Source organism: Aulostomus chinensis, chromosome 6 (genome assembly GCF_037954235.1).
Source record: "Aulostomus chinensis isolate RoL2024-O1b breed Wild chromosome 6, RoL_Achi_v1.0, whole genome shotgun sequence".
In the NCBI taxonomy this organism is placed as follows: Eukaryota; Metazoa; Chordata; class Actinopteri; order Syngnathiformes; family Aulostomidae; genus Aulostomus; species Aulostomus chinensis.
The window spans coordinates 23016653-23032729 of record NC_141325.1 but is presented as its reverse complement, the minus strand read 5'-3'; the positions used below and the strand labels follow the sequence as shown (position 1 = coordinate 23032729).

General features: G+C 39.0%; 1 protein-coding gene across 3 annotated transcripts in view; it reads right to left on the bottom strand.

Moving 5' to 3' along the window:
- Positions 1 to 370: 370 nt before the first annotated feature.
- Positions 371 to 16077, bottom strand: part of nr6a1a (nuclear receptor subfamily 6, group A, member 1a) — a 91961-nt gene continuing 76254 nt past the window's right edge. For all 3 annotated transcript variants that reach the window (XM_086207075.1, XM_086207076.1, XM_086207077.1), the window contains 8 exons: positions 14623 to 14853; positions 13067 to 13122; positions 11988 to 12148; positions 10176 to 10406; positions 8376 to 8630; positions 6544 to 6665; positions 6295 to 6447; positions 371 to 5771 (listed from right to left, as the gene is read on the bottom strand). In XM_086207075.1, coding sequence (XP_086063201.1) covers positions 5641 to 5771; positions 6295 to 6447; positions 6544 to 6665; positions 8376 to 8630; positions 10176 to 10406; positions 11988 to 12148; positions 13067 to 13122; positions 14623 to 14853 — 1340 coding nt within the window. In that variant the 3' untranslated portion in view covers positions 371 to 5640. The remainder of the gene's footprint in view (positions 5772 to 6294; positions 6448 to 6543; positions 6666 to 8375; positions 8631 to 10175; positions 10407 to 11987; positions 12149 to 13066; positions 13123 to 14622; positions 14854 to 16077) is intronic.

Genomic DNA, 16077 nt, shown 5'->3' with positions numbered 1-16077 from the left:
ATCTGTGTTTTTAATTTTTTTTCCCTTAATAATGTATTTCAGTATGTTGCCATTACTTTCCCGAGAAAATATCCACAGTTTGAAATTTTATGATTCTGGAAGACAGACATACTCCAGTATGCAAAGCAAGAAGTAAGGACCAAATGTGTTAAAATCCTGGCACCTTTCCTTGGTCCAACCTTTGTTATCTTTTAGCTCAACATGCAATCTGATCAGATATCCTCTAATAACTCTGAATGACAGCCAGAACAAAACATCACCTGATCCGGTTTTTATGATCACCCTCGCTTTGCCAGTACATTTGATAAAAAGTACTGAGGAATCAAGGACAACCCTGAATACACTTGCATAACATTCACATTTATTTGGTTTTAAGTCCTAACACATTCTAAACATGCTTTTAACACGTAATGGATCACATTCTTCACAGGTAGTTAAAGTAACAAGAGCAGACAAGATGTTTCTGAAGAGAAAAACATGAAGCCGTTTCAATTGTCTGTTCACAAGTGATGACATTATGTAAATCTATTTCATTCCCTGAGATATGTCATGTTTTTTTCTATTTTCTTCCCCAAAACTCTCTTCACCTTGTGCTCCTCTGCAACAGGCTTCTGATAGTGTTTCATAACTGGGCTTGGACACATACTGTATGAGCGGTAGTTGGTTTGCCTAAAGGGAATATTTTTGCTTTTCTGCAGCGATTCCTGTTGGTAAGGTCTCATTGTCACATCACTCAGATTTAGTGGCTGGCAATACGAGTGGGTTTTTATATAGCTATAGCTATTTTATTACTATTTGAAAGCAGCAGGAATGTTTGCTATAGTCATTCAGTAGTTTGGAAAACTGAAAAATATGCACACCTCTACAGAAAGTGCTAGATTTATTGGAAATCTATATTCACCAATTTAAGCAATATCTAATATGCACTTTCATTTCAGAGTGGTTTAACTGTATGTCTCCTGATGTCAGTAAATAAATTGTATTTCAAAACAAAACTGCTTATCATTAGTAATAACAGTCAATATCACTATCAGCAAGCAAACAAGCTGCTTACTTGCAAGCTGCTTGCATTCAAAGCTCCTTGAGTCCAAACCCAGTGATAACGCTCCAGTAGTCTGTCTGTGGTCGCGTGCCATAGTGCCAGGGTCACATGAGTGAGCGAAAGCATGTAAACAGGAGGAGATGTCAGTCTGACCACAGTTACATTCTCCGATTGATAATCGATCACAAGCAGCATTGACAGTCAGATATGATAGCAGTCCCATAACGCACTGTGTTACCTTGAATCGCCTACCCAATGAACAGCAATCATGAAGCACAATGAAAAATAAAGAAAACACTGGCATATCATGATGTGGAGAATATAATCTACACAGCTAACAGCCATTCACAAGATAACGCGACATATTCACAAAAGGTCAACACAGTACAATAAAGTGAACTGCAATAAGAACGCATCATGTGAATTCTTTATCAGCTCACCGGCATCGTCATTCTTTCATCTTTGGTGTTGTATTCACGATAACTGGGAAAAAGTGAAATAAAAGATTACACTAATTTAACAGTTAAAAAAAAAATTGGGGAAAGGAAAAGTTTCCCTAGAAAGAGACATTAAGGATGTTTGGTATGTTACAGCTGGAGGTCACAGAAAATAAATGCTGCTGACAGCGACAGACAGCAGGCGAGTCTGAGGTAGAGAGGAATATGAGGCAACATGTTTAAGCATTAAAAAAAAAAAGAGAGAGAAAAAAGATACAACAGATTTAACGTTAACGTTTGGTATAAATCCGAGAGGTGACTGAGTGAATAAGAGACACAAAATAACAGAACATTGGTGCAATGAAACCAATAAATAAGACAAAAAAAAAAAAAATCACCTATTTGAAAGTAAGCAAAATGATGACATTAAGAGGTAGTTTCAGTACAGAAATTGCAAATGACATTTCCTTTCGTGTTAAAAAATTATAGACAAAGAAAAAAAGAACACTTTCCTCAGCGCATATGTATCAAAATATGACAGGAAGTGGAAATAAGGTAGCGGTGGTGAGGTTATTGTATTTATCCATGTTTTGGTTGATTAGCATTATTAGTAGATTATTCTTTGCTGTTACATTAAAGGAAAAATCCCCCTTCAGATCCTTGTCCATGGTCAGATCTCAGCAGTCTGTGATGTTCAATGCATTCCTGGAGTTACTTTGAAATGAGGAGTTGTTTGTGACTTTGTTGTTGGCCACCCTGCATGTTTCTACTTCAGATGCATCCTACATTGCACAGATTGTTTGGGGTCAGGTGATAGGCCTCTGTGTCTGGAACAGGACTACAGTTTAAATCTGAAATCAAATGTGGTATTTTTGAATATTTTAGGGGATTTTTCCTCACATTTATGTTTCATTTAAGTAAATAGCCCTGAGATGATATGGTTTTAAGAGTTGCTTCACACAAATCACAAAAGTTGTGAAAGGTAGTCCAAACTGGTAGTTTGGAATTCTAATCAGGTATTCCAGTGGTTCCAATACAAATGTTTAATTATTATCAGGAGTAAATTTCACCTCCATTATTTTGGTATTAAGGGAGCCATCTCTGAGTCCCATATCTCAACATTAGCTTAGTTTTTGATTTGCATTTGTTTTGTGAGACAGTTGCCAAAGTTAAAAAAGAAAAGAAATTGCAAAATCAACTCTATCTATTAGGCAACATACCACTGACGCAACGCATGTGGTTACTTTTTCTGTCCTTATAATTAGAAAAGTTTCCAAAGGAAAAAAAAAATATTTGAGAGGAAGTCGAGAGCAGCGTTGATAGTTTTGTTGTCAAATCAATCTTCTGATTACAAATCAATCCTCTTTGATCGCAAAAAAAATCCCTACAAATATAACTCCATATGAAGGAAAATAAGAAAATACTGTATGTCCTTTTGTAATTTATGCAAAACAACCATTTCACCTAGTGCCGAAGCTGTTCCTCCGAAGCCTGCCATTTAACTGATACACATTGTACTTGTGGAGAAAGATAAACCTGAAATTTCCCCCGAAGTTTAGAACCAACAACAGCTTTAAAATACATGATTCAAATAATACGTACAAGGCCCCAAGATGTCAGAATTGTCCATATAAAATGTGATATTACCCAAGAAATATATTTCATAAACCACTGTGCACACGGGAATGAGAGTTTTTTTTTTTAAATCATGTCCAAAAAAAACAAAGAATTCAAAGTTTCAAAAATAAAGGGTTGTCTTAACTCAAAAAAGACAATGAATACGCGAAAAAAAAACCCAACACATAACTACAAAGGTACATGAAAATGTATAAAAATCAAAAGATGAAAAGAGGCTATCTGAAACCTTTGAAGGAGGAACACTGCATTGGACTAATGTTGTTGTTAAGGCTGCACACAGCAAAGTGGTTGAAAAAAGCAGTGAGAAGCTGCAGCATCAGCACGGGACCAATATTCCCATCTGCCCTTGTTAATCACAAGTATCCAAAATCTGCTCTGTGTGTTGAACCTTCAAACGACAGCAACTTTCACTGAATGAAGGGGGAAGGAAATAAAGTGGAAGAGAAAACACTTTTCTATAGAGGACCTACTATGTCCCTTAACCTACGTCTACTAATACAACAAGTACATCAGTATGGTCACTGTGTAACTCCTGAAAGCAATACATAACACTCACTTTACCCTGTTTAGATACAGGTCGGCAGGGACCTGAGAGAGAGGAACACACTGGGTGGGCAGTGGCCGAGGTCGAGGTCAAGGTCACAGAACCTCACCGGTGTGTGCAAAAAAGAGAGTCGTCTGCAAGGACTGCATTTCATCTGCATTTCATATGGTTTGCACATCGTGAAACGGTTAAAAACTTGAGGACACTTCAAGCAGTTTGAAATGATCATCTCATACTTCAAACATAAAGACCATTTTCTATGGCTTTTTAAAACAATGTGCATATCTGTCACAGAGGGCAAGCAAGCCGGAAGTAAGTCACCTAATTTCTCTACAACTTGATTCACTGAGACATGGCTCGAATAAATCACACTGAATCCACCTTTATACAGCTTAAAGTGATTATCTGCTAACTTTTGTGACAGCAGTGGAATTGAACTTGAGACCAGGCCTTCAAACTAGACATCTATGTTGGTCTGTAGAGGTCTTGTGCTCAATCTGACCCCACTGAACACACTTTTTTTAGGAATCCTTGGGTCAGCTGGAACTGAAACTGCCTCTGGTCTTGGGTGTGTGCAAAATTTTGATTGGACCCGACAAGACCTAAGAAGAGTACAATAGGGAAAGTAACTCATTTATGTCATCTTGCAAGCTGTTGTGGTAAATTTTACTGTTCTACAATGAAACATAATAATTAACATGACCTGGATGAGCTAAAGGATATAATGCTATACAACAGCAAATGTAGCAAAGCGGTAGCTTCCATTCATGGACTCTTGTTCATACTTTCAGTGGTTGTCGGTTCTAGTAGGGCAGGACCACTGAAGACCACTAGCTGTCAAAACAGATAATCACTTTAACAACATTGCTGATATTTGGGATCTCATATTTAAGTGCGCTTACGAGAACATGCTACAATGCACCAAGTTCCTGGCACTAAAGGCAGTTGGAGCCCCTAAAAATGAGCCACCTGACAAAAAGCAGAAAGGAAAAGATTGTGAGTCATGCCTGCTCTGTGCACATTGATGTGCACAAGAATGTGCGCAGGTTTAGCAGCATTTAGAATGAAATCCGGCAGTAAGCTCATCTGTCCAGCAGAGGGTCTCCCCCCTGACACAGATTGATTAGTTTCTTATCCTGTTCCTTCATTGATAAGAAATCTTTTTTTTGTTGAGCTATCAGCTCCTTACCCATCAATGGGTGTTGGAAAAAAGCATTGCATAACACTTTGGTCAAAAAAGAAACCAATAAAACTAAAAACAAACCTAACTATCCTCCCCTTCCCTTGCAAAAAAGCCTTACATCCCCAGTCTATGATTGTAAAAAATACCCGTATGCTCCTTTTTCAATGAAGATCCCACAGATCCAAAAAACTGTCACCCTAACTCATGGAATGTTAAATTGACAAGACCGCCTCCAACAAGCAGGATGTCTGAGAGTCCATGCAGATAAAGTAGCTAAATTTTGCATTTTCAGTGTAACAAAACACTTATTTCTATCTTTGATTTACGCAGCTCTTTTGCACATTCAGCCTCTGATTGAGGTGTCAAAGCATCCACAGGGATTTGGGTTTAGACTGGGCAACTCTTCATTGAACACCATGAAAAGGTACCTGAACAACATCTTCCTGAGGTAGTCTTGAAACACTCATCACATGTGTCTATCTGCCTCCGTCTGAATAAAATAAACTCTTTTAAAGTCTAGCTCTAACAATGGCAACACTGACACATTGAGCAAACTGGATACACACTTGTAAACTCCAAAGACCAATGCATCTACGAGCATTTGTTTTGTACAGAAGCATGTGCACAGTGTAAATCAGCATACATTCAGCTCTGTCGTGTAATAAATATATAAAGAAAAAAGTTACAAAAAAAACAAACTAGCTGCTTGTCACATTCACAAGAGGAGAGACCAGTCCCTCGCCTCAGGGGTGGGGGAAAGGGGTGGGGGGGTGGGGGGGGTAGGTCAGGGAGGGTTCTAGTTTCCGGTGGAGGCGGTCACGCAGGGCGACGGGCCGGTCCTGTAGCTGGTCAGGCTGGATTTGCAGGAGTGCAAGACTGCTTTGAACAAGAGGGGGAGCTGTTCCAGAGGGACATTTACCAGTTTCCCTACAAACAAACACAACATGCGGCGCTCAGGATTAGTTTAGCTTTATTCCCATACTTCTGGTGGAAAGTTGTTTTTCTTTACCTAAACTTACCTTTATTGTTTTTTTGACCAAGAAAAAGGCCTGGATGAATGGAAACTTTTCACTTTTCTCTGTTGTTAATAAAGGGTGTATCCAGACATACATCTGACATGTCTGTGTCTCATCAACCTGTGCTACCTACACAGTGATCCACACACATCTTTCTGAATCACTTAAGATATTTTGATCAAAATGGTTTCATTTTCTTGGGCATTTGCGATTTTGATTAAAATAAGATTGATAGTGAAGCCATACTGTGCTTCATTGATTCTAACTTTGTTTATTAAAAAAAAAAAAAAAATGTTCCGTCTTCTCTCTCCAAGTAAACATAAAGTGACAAAAGCACAGCAGATAAACTCATGGAGTCCACTGTTATTAAATGAACATTTGCAAACTACTAATCTCTCATGTACCGATCATTGCATTTGTCATGCAAGCCTTACCTGCTATGCAGCGGATCTCCGGCAGACACATCATGATCTCAGGGAAGCGTTTGGGCTGGTGTGGGTACTTATACTCTGTGTAATCCTGACACACATACCAGTAGCGCTTGTTCAGCTGCTCAAGCTGGGAGATGTTGGATAGTCCTCTAATATCTGCAGGCAGGAATGGTAGGACATGTGGGAAATACAGTATAGATAATAAAAAAAACAAAAACGTGAATTCTGTGAAAATAATGCTTGTCCTGTTACCTTGATTGAGGAAGTTGATGGCTTTCATACAGGCATATTCCTCATTACTGATCTTCAGCTGGTGGAACTTACGGAACAAATATATCAATCTCTCCATCACCTCCATGCCATCCTCGCTGAAGCTAAAGAAAAAGACACAGCCATCCTTTTTAAAGCTCTATTCTCTGAGTATGGAATCGATCTTCCAGGTTTGCTGCCCACAAATTCAAACTAAAGTACAAAGTTTTGTTGATAACACTGTATTTTTGAATGACTTTAAAAGATGCAAAAAGTCAAATTCTACTAATGAAGCCTCTCAGAATTCAAATTTATTTCAGAGCGGAACATCACAACAACAAGAGTTGCCACCATATATCAGATATCCACTAATAAAACCCCTGAACTGTAAGTAAACTGACTGCAGCAGCAGATTGGAGCCATATATTAGGAAGATGTATGTCATGAGGTCAGATAATACCAGTCTGATTTATACACGCGCGCGCGCACACACACACACACACACACACACACACACACACACACACACACACACACACACTCCCTTTACCACCCACAAGTGGGAACATGAGCATCACATGCCAGACAGCCAGTGCTAGCCACAGCTCTGTTTTGAGGAGACCTCTTTTTCATGGTGCACTTCACTGGCCTCCATCCAACAATACATTCCCGACTGTAACAGAGAACATAATAAACCTTTTTTGGAGATACTGAATTAAAAGAGTGGAACACATGGCCTTTGCAGAGAATCGCTGTAAAGACTAGGCAAGTTTAAGTCCTGATATCTGCCTTCATTCGCAGTGAAATATTAGTTAGCAATATTCAAGGAGGATGAATCCAACATTCAACATGAGGACTATTTTTTTTTAACAATATTTGCTTTAATATGTGACATATTCATATTACCTTGTCCAGGGACTTTAGATGGAAGTGAGCTATTTCTCTATAATCTGTAAAAATACATCTTCTCTCATTTTTTCAATGACATTAATGTTCTTGTACATGGTCCCTGGATAAATAAACCTAAACTTCATAAATGTATCACATCAATGTTGTGGTTATATTTCACACCTGAAAACCATAGACTAATATCCTGCATCATCACCTTATAAAACACAAATCTTGCGGGAAAGAGCTGACTCTAGCCGCTAGCTAGGGGCTAACCTTCTCTGCCATTAGGTATTGTGCAGGTTCCTACTGCTGTAAATAAAAGTGGAGCAGGATGAGTCCTACAACATGGAAATAAAGTTAGCATTGTTGAACATTTTCCATTGTCTCAATCCTAAGTCAATGGGTTTTTGACAGTGTTTTCAATTAAATGCCTGACACAAGGTGAACGCGTCAAACAAACTTGATCTTTTAAACATTCTGTTCGATGGCATAAAATGTCAATAAATACTTCCCCATGAATTTCACATTTCACTTTCACAAAACATCATCACACAAAACACAGAGGCTTGGTGTTGTAGAATAATGTGAGATTTGCATTTCAAACAATCGCATTTATGCTTAAAAAAACAAATTACCCGGAACAAGTCTAATGCACTTTCGTTTGCCATTGAGCATAACTTGGATATAATCCAAAATAGTGTAAAAAAGTCCCATTGTTTTATTTCAGAGGGAACTGATGGCAATGCTAACTGCTGAATTGGCAAACAAAAATACTTGCAGGACTCTGAGGACGGTGGGACAAGTAATTGTTTCAGCATTGTTTTTCTATTATTTTTCTACTCTCATTTCTGAAGTTTTGGTTATAAAATCAATCCATAACAAGGAAAATGAGTTGCAGTAAAAATTATGCACTACACAATACTACATACTGGTAGTCTACTCACCCCTGCAACTCATCGTCAGATGGCGTGTACTTGGCAGTGACATCAGCCAGGTCTCCAAAGATCTGGGCGCTGTAAATGGTGAGGCAGGAGAGCAGGATGAGCTCCTGCCAGGTGGAGCTGAGCAGGCAGGTGTAGTCCTCTATGGAAAGCTCACAGAAGAACGGCAGCTTCTTGATCCAGGAGATCTGGCGGAAAAGGAGCTCATCGGCCAGGCGACACAGCAGGGCAAAGAGCTCCACTTGTGTCACTTTGTACCTGGGACACACATACAGTCAACAGAGCAGAGTGAGAGATACTCTCCGTTCACATTTAACCAGTGCCTATTATTTTAGTGTCTTCACATAAAATAGGTCCATGTGTCATATAGGAATAGTTATACATAGACAAAACCAGTTTTAAAACAATTTAAAAAAATTATATTTCACTGACTACAATTATTTTTTATTACACTCACAAAAATATTCTAAACTTGGACATTTTGCACAAGTACTTTTACTTTCTGACACCTTTTCATATATATATATATATAGAGAGAGAGAGAGAGAGAGAGAGAGAGAGAGAGAGAGAGAGAGAGAGAGAGAGAGAGAGAGAGAGAGAGAGAGAGAGAGATAGATAGATAGATAGATAGATAGATAGATATAGATAGATATAGATAGATATAGATAGATAGATATAGATAGATAGATATAGATATATATATATAGATAGATATATAGATATGTATATGTATATATATATATATTATATATCTATCTATATATCTATCTATATATATATCTATATCTATCTATCTTATCTTATATGATATATATATTATATGATCGATCTTATATGATCGAGGTGATGATATATATATATATATATATATATATATCATCACCTCGATCATATGATGCAAGTACATAATTAAAATTGAGGTAACCACACTTTAACTGGATCAAACTTGAAACAACTTGAGCTTGTCAAGTTTCCAGGAATTTAAATTAATCATGAAGTTATTAGCTTGATGTCCAGATTGAAATATCACTTAACTTCTCTGAAATGAACTTAGGCCACATCTGTACTTGTATGTTTTTATGCATTTTTATCAGTGAAAATATTAAAATGCCGTACTCAGTCATAATCACACTGATATAAAGATACAGATTTTGTCAAGGTTGAATTCAAGTATCAACTACAATTTTTTTTACCAGTGATGCATTTAAAAAAAAATAAAAATTAAAAAGCTCTGAATTTGCATGAAAGATTTGTCCTCTGTCATGATGGTGTTTGGCACTAATGGCTTCAGTCTTTTGCATGCGTTCTTGACCTGTCATCCTGTTCAGAGATACTTTTTTAGATGAAGCCCAGTGTCCCAGCTGCTTAAATCTCTGAACATTCTTCATTCTTCTTCAGTGGACTGAATCATTGTAAATACCAGGAGAAAGGCTGAATTTAAAGGCTCCTTTACTGTCATCATCTCAAATTATGTGCCAGCATTTAGCTGAGTGTTAAATGAACACATAACTGAGTATTTTCAAGCATCTGTAAATTGAGTAAACAAGCAAAACAAAAAAACTAGAAAGAAACTGTACAACTCTGCCAAAGAGATGATTTGGACACAAAATATGACAAGCCCTTAGAGGCTACACCAAAAGCAGAACAAAAATTCAAACGAATGCGAAAAAATTGAAATGTTTTCTTATTTTAAATGGATCAACCCCAAAGAAAACAAAGCAAGTCTGTGCTAGCATGTAACTGTTCGTGTTCAATCTTAAGTACAAACTGTAACGTCTATCTGTATGTAGAATATGAACTCACCCATCTTCTATGAGCATAGGGGTTGCCAGGGGAGTCAGGTCTTCAGCAGCCACCAGCTGCAGCACTAGTGGATGAGACTGTGGGTAGAGGTTCCGTGGCTGGGGGGCCAGCAGGCCCGACTGGGCAGCATAGCTAAACAGGTGAGGCAGGAGCTGGTAGTGTGTTGACATGGAGGTGTTGAGGTACTGATCCCTGAGGGCTGCCGTGTAGCCGTTCATTTCAACAGAGCGACTAGAAGCATAAAGATGTCAAGGGTTACACATACTCAATCCATGCAGAGGAAAATGTATAACATACAGGCTGTCATTTTGACAAATACATTTGCTCACCTTATGGATGAATGTCAGGTTTAATATCATATTTATGTATTTAGAACAAATGAAGCTATGCTGAACTCAGAAAATAGATGACATGCGTTTCAAGGCTGTAAGCCAGAATTCCCCTGGCCTCCAGCCCACGGTCTTTGACCAGTTCAACTCAACCCAATTTCAGAAATAAAGCAGAAAGCACTCAGAAAGGCCTCTGTCAAGGCAACCTTAACACGCTTACTTGTGTGTCAGTGAGGACAACACACTGTAATTTAGATATAAATCAAACATCAGGTAATATTTCCCTTTGGCTTACACTTGGCGTGTCAGTGTCTTCAGGGCAGGACTCTTAATGAAGTTTGGAAAAGATCTGACAATATGGTTGAAATATAAATTTTGGATCCTTTGCCATGGTAACGCAGTTCAACAAAAATTCAGAGTCCTCACAACTACCCATTACCACCCATTTTTAAATTGATTTGGACCAAATTTTGAGATGAACTTATTCAAACCACTAGCAGAAGCACATTGTCGAGGAACAAAAACATGCAATTACCTGTTGCAATTAGGTTGCACTATTGTGGAAAATTTGCCTCGTAGCTTTTGCTTAATTGTGCAAACAGGCAGACAGACAACACTGAGAACATTACCTCCTGGAGGTCATTTGGCTCCCCAGGCGGCAAAAATCTGTTAGTCAGATGTGTCCATCTATGTCACCCGTGTTTTTGAATCTACATTTAAGTGTGTATGTAAAGCTAGAATAGTGAATGGAACCATTGGAGGTGTATGATGTGATAAAACAAAGAGTAAAAAATAAGGATGGCCGATGGTGCTCAATAGAAAGAAATAAAAGGCATGGAAGGAAAAACGGGCACATATTTCTCACCGATCTCCGACACCTGTAGGCTTGTGTGGGCCATCACTGGGCCGGACAAATGATTCTATGTTAGCAAGGCTAAACAAGTTCATGACTATTTCCGCAAGCGTCATAACCTTTACCCTTTACAGAGAAGAAAAGTGAAGCTTCATTCTTTTGCAGAAATATGTTTTACAAATAATTGTCTGCCTGCACACCATAGCCTACCCTGCATTTGTTTTTGTTCATTTTGTCTCGGATTTAATTTGATTTGATAAAACAAGTATTCCTCTGAAAAGGTAGCAGGCTGAGTGGCTGAGGAGATAAGCCTTGTGCTGATACAAAATGAGACCAAAATAAATACCACTGCGCCAGTTACTAGACATTATTTGTCCTTGTTGAGTACAGATAGACAATGCACTCGTCTCCATTGCAAGAAAAGCAGATAGTGCCGAGAGTTCTTTGTGTCTGATGTCATCACCAAGCGTGAGGAGCTGCACATTCAGGCATTCTTCAGATGATGAATACCTTAACTAAAATCTGGGTGAGACGGGAACGAGGTGTAAGACTGTCAGGGCCAGCACATTATCTCAATGATGGGGCGAGTGACAGCGATATGCTGCTGAGTGGATGAGATATGCAACTCACTTGGATGACAGAGTGGAGGCTGGTGACGGCTGATTGCCCTCTGATGCCCCGTTGCTGGGAGAGCTGTGGTCGCTATCGCCATGGTTGCCCCAGGTGTGCTCAGGGGCATCCTCCTTGAACTCCTGCCCTGACATGATCCGCTCTATCTCCTCCTCTGTGATCTAAAACACACACACACACACACACACACACACACACACACACACACACACACACACACACACACACAATGAGGGTTTCTGGGGTTTTATACAGCATGTCCTCGTGTGACACTGTGTCTCAGTTCAACTGATTAGCATCGACTAGCACTGCTTCTTTTCACTCACATGGTGAGAAGCAAGGACGCCATTTCACAATGAAACAGTCAGCTAGAAAAGAAACAGAAAAGAAAGAAACAAGGCATACAGGTGCATGTAGCGTGTGTGTGTGTGTATATTTGATTGGGTGATACACAGACACACAAGTAGATAATACAATCCTTGCAGGTTTGTGTAGGACTATTTTCAATGCATTAGTATGGCTGAAAATTTTGTGCCTTGTATCTTTGGCTGGGGTCAGTCTACTTTCATTTCAGCAGATAAAGTGAAACAGCAATTCATTCCAAATTGATGAAAGAAAAGAAATGAAGCAGTCTTTTAATGGATGCCAGCATTTCTGCTATATATATTTTTTCATTTACTGACTGAATTGAGCTGGAATGAATTGACCACATCCCTCAATTGAATAGTGGCTCAGTGGAACTTAGCCTCATGCCTCTCATTTTCCTCACCATGTATTCTCTCGCCAGAGGTGATAACAAAGCAGCAGTGAATTGGGAATATTACAATAAGAACATACTGATGATATAACAAGGTCAGGGCTCACTATCATTGCATACTTCACGAGTATCACTACACCAAAATCAGAATTACAGCCCTCCACTCAGTGATATTTAAGTGAATGGGTTGCGCTCTGAATGCATTGAGTGTAAACAAGCTAACTGCAGACTTCAACTGGAACAATCTGTTCAGCTGGAAAAGGGGAGAAGGTCAGTGGATGTCGCAAAGACATGATTGTTGGTTGAACAGTCAGTGATTTACCTGAACAGGGCCGATGCTTTTGTTCCTTCCTCCTGGCATGCCATCTTCTCTGATTGCTGCGTGATAAAAAGAGAGCTACATTTTTACAAAAGAAATCCAATATTTGTTCGATTACCATAACAAGATCCGTGCTTAGAATCATAGCTCTACCTAGCGGCTGAAAGAAATAATGTATTGCTTGGCAACACACAATTTATTTCCATGTGGGGATTTTTCTCTCCAGTGCTATCTATAGCTTTTCCTGTTTTTGTTGGCAGGCAGACAGGGATTTTCTTTCTCAAGCATGAAGAGCAGTTCTAGGAAATCGTTAGGAAAAAAAAAAGAAGTGAATTAAATCATTTTTGTGTGTCAAGACAAGCTTAGCTTAATCAAACCCTTAAGGAAATAAATAATACATTAGGCTGGAGAAGCACTGAATTGTCACTTATACCTCATCCACAAGGGGGCAGCGTAGAACTAAGAACAAACACCCTGAAGCTCATCCCATACATGGGACGAGCTGCGTCTCCAGACTGCTTATCAACAGTTTCACGGTGCATTTGATAATTTTAGAAGTAGAACTAAAAGGTGTTACAGAATATGTCAGGATTGTGAGAGCAATAAAACTGAAAGACGGCTGCAGTAGGGGAGGCCAGGGGCAAATGGGACACACCCGTTGTCTTCAATAAGAAAGAAGCTGATGATGCTCTGCACACGCTCAGTAGGGTTACGGTTGTATGTGTGTAAAAGTCTCAGGATCATAGTGACAACACATTCTCAGAATGCAATTCCTCCATTGACATTTAAGCTAAGACCACAAATTATTTGGTTCAGATAATTAAAAAAAAGATAATAGCTGGACAGAGAAATGTGGAGGAACAATACTGTGTACATCATTATTCTCAGAATTAAGGAACAACTTACCCATAAGACACTACAAATTATATTTCTTAGCCAAAGTTGTTTAAAATAACAACACAAATGTTGTTGCCACTTGTCACTGATGCTGATTAAAATATAATATCAAAATATTCAACATTTCTATTCAGAGGGGAAAAATCTTCTTTCTGCACCCTGGATTCTCTCAAATGATCCTCAGAACTTGTGAAACTCAAAATGGGAGACCATGACAAGTCCAGTAAATATTTCCATGGTAACAGTGCGCTTCACCAATCAGGGACGTCACTGATTCACTTTAGGGAGTGTGTTTGGGATAGTTGTTCTTTTCAACCTGTTTTGATGATTGGTGGGTATGCATGGTTTTTCTTGTATTGTAGATTAGAATTGAAATAATATGTTCAGTGTTAGACACTACACAGGTAATATGATTACTCTGAGGTATACTTTATATGAATACAGTGAATTAATGTGACTAATATGAAGTTTAATATTGTAGCCTTGTTCTTCCTTATGAAAATCTATCAATTTTATTGTTAATTAATGCCCATGTTGTGTATCATTAGATAATTCAGGTATTTCTAGAAGCTTCTAAGTAATGAATAAAATTGTAATAAGTGTAAAAGCTGACCTCTGTCTCCCCTGTCACATTTGATGATGTCACTGTGGCCAAACTTTACCTTTACGATTCATCCCCATTTGTAGACACTTGAGCAAGCGGCAGTACTGGCAGCGGTTGCGCTGCTTGCGGGACATTTCGCAGTTCTTGTCCCGGCTGCAGCGGTACACACGCTTGTTGCAGATGCTGCGCTTGAAGAAGCCCTTGCAGCCCTCACAGGATATGATGCCATAGTGCAGGCCTGTGGCACGATCTCCACAGATAAGGCAAGTACGCTGGTCAGTTGGATCATCTAGAGGTAAAATAAATAAATAAGAAAACGACAGAACAATAATTTATTAACATTACACCTCTCCACTGGGATTTTTAGCATAAAATCATCTATACCCAACAAATAGTGGGTGCAAAAACCTCCCTGAAGGCACAAGTTTTTAATTGAGATCATGGGGGCGGTTTGGGCTTAAGCCCTCGCCAGGCGCTGGCTAATCCAATGGGTTCTTAAGCTCTCACTCATTTTGTGAAAGTGGAGGTGTAACAGGCAGCGGCACAGAGAGAAGAGACATCTTTGATATGTTTTATTTAGGAGCTCTGATGAGAGGAGGCAGCAAGAAAAAAACAACATGCGTGATTTGCTCACTCTCCTTTCTCTTCTCCCAACAACAGCCACAGCACAAGAATGGCCCTCTATCTATAGACATCTCTCTAAACTCATGACCTACTAAAACATAATGTGCTTTCCAAAATTTTGTTCCATCGACCAATCTGTCACCTGCGATCCCGGCACTGTCTCAATCATCTCAATCATCTCAATCGTTAGTTCGGGGTAGGCTTTTTTGCAAACTGTGACAAGAGGTTAAAGCTGCACTTCGACCCAAAAGTGTGTTTTGCCTGTCAAATACTTTCCTTCTACGTCATTTCGTCGAATTTCAAGTGTGAAAAGTATGCCACCCACGTATATTTAGCAGGAAGCTAAAAGCAACGAATGGCTATCAACAGCCACTACAACAAAACAACTCCAAAACTACACAAGAACACGAATTTAAAAACCTGAATCCATCATCCAAAATAATCCACCTTTTTTACATCAAACTATATGCTCAGTACTGTACAAACACTTTGATTCAATATAAAAACAAACAATAACCCTTGCAGTTCAGTACTCGCTAACAGTAATTTAAAGCGTGCAGTGACAGCAGTGTGGACTCCGATGTTCTGGAAAATGTACGTGCAATAAAATGCTTAAAGTGACATAGTGATGAGGGTTCGTAAAAGCGGTTTGAAGCTGGCTGGTCATGAAATAACGAGGCGTTAGGATGGTGGAGAGGAGTGAGAACATGGAACCGTCTCAGAAACTGATTTGATCAGACGTGTTGGTGAATCAGAGCGCATGGGAGACAGTGCTAGGGGAGGATCAAAGACAGACAAATCCTGCTGAGGACCTTTCTTGTGAAACTTCTTTACTAATCAGGAAAGTGCTTCAAAACTGTTAAGACAGCAATTTGAGAAAGCTGTTGAA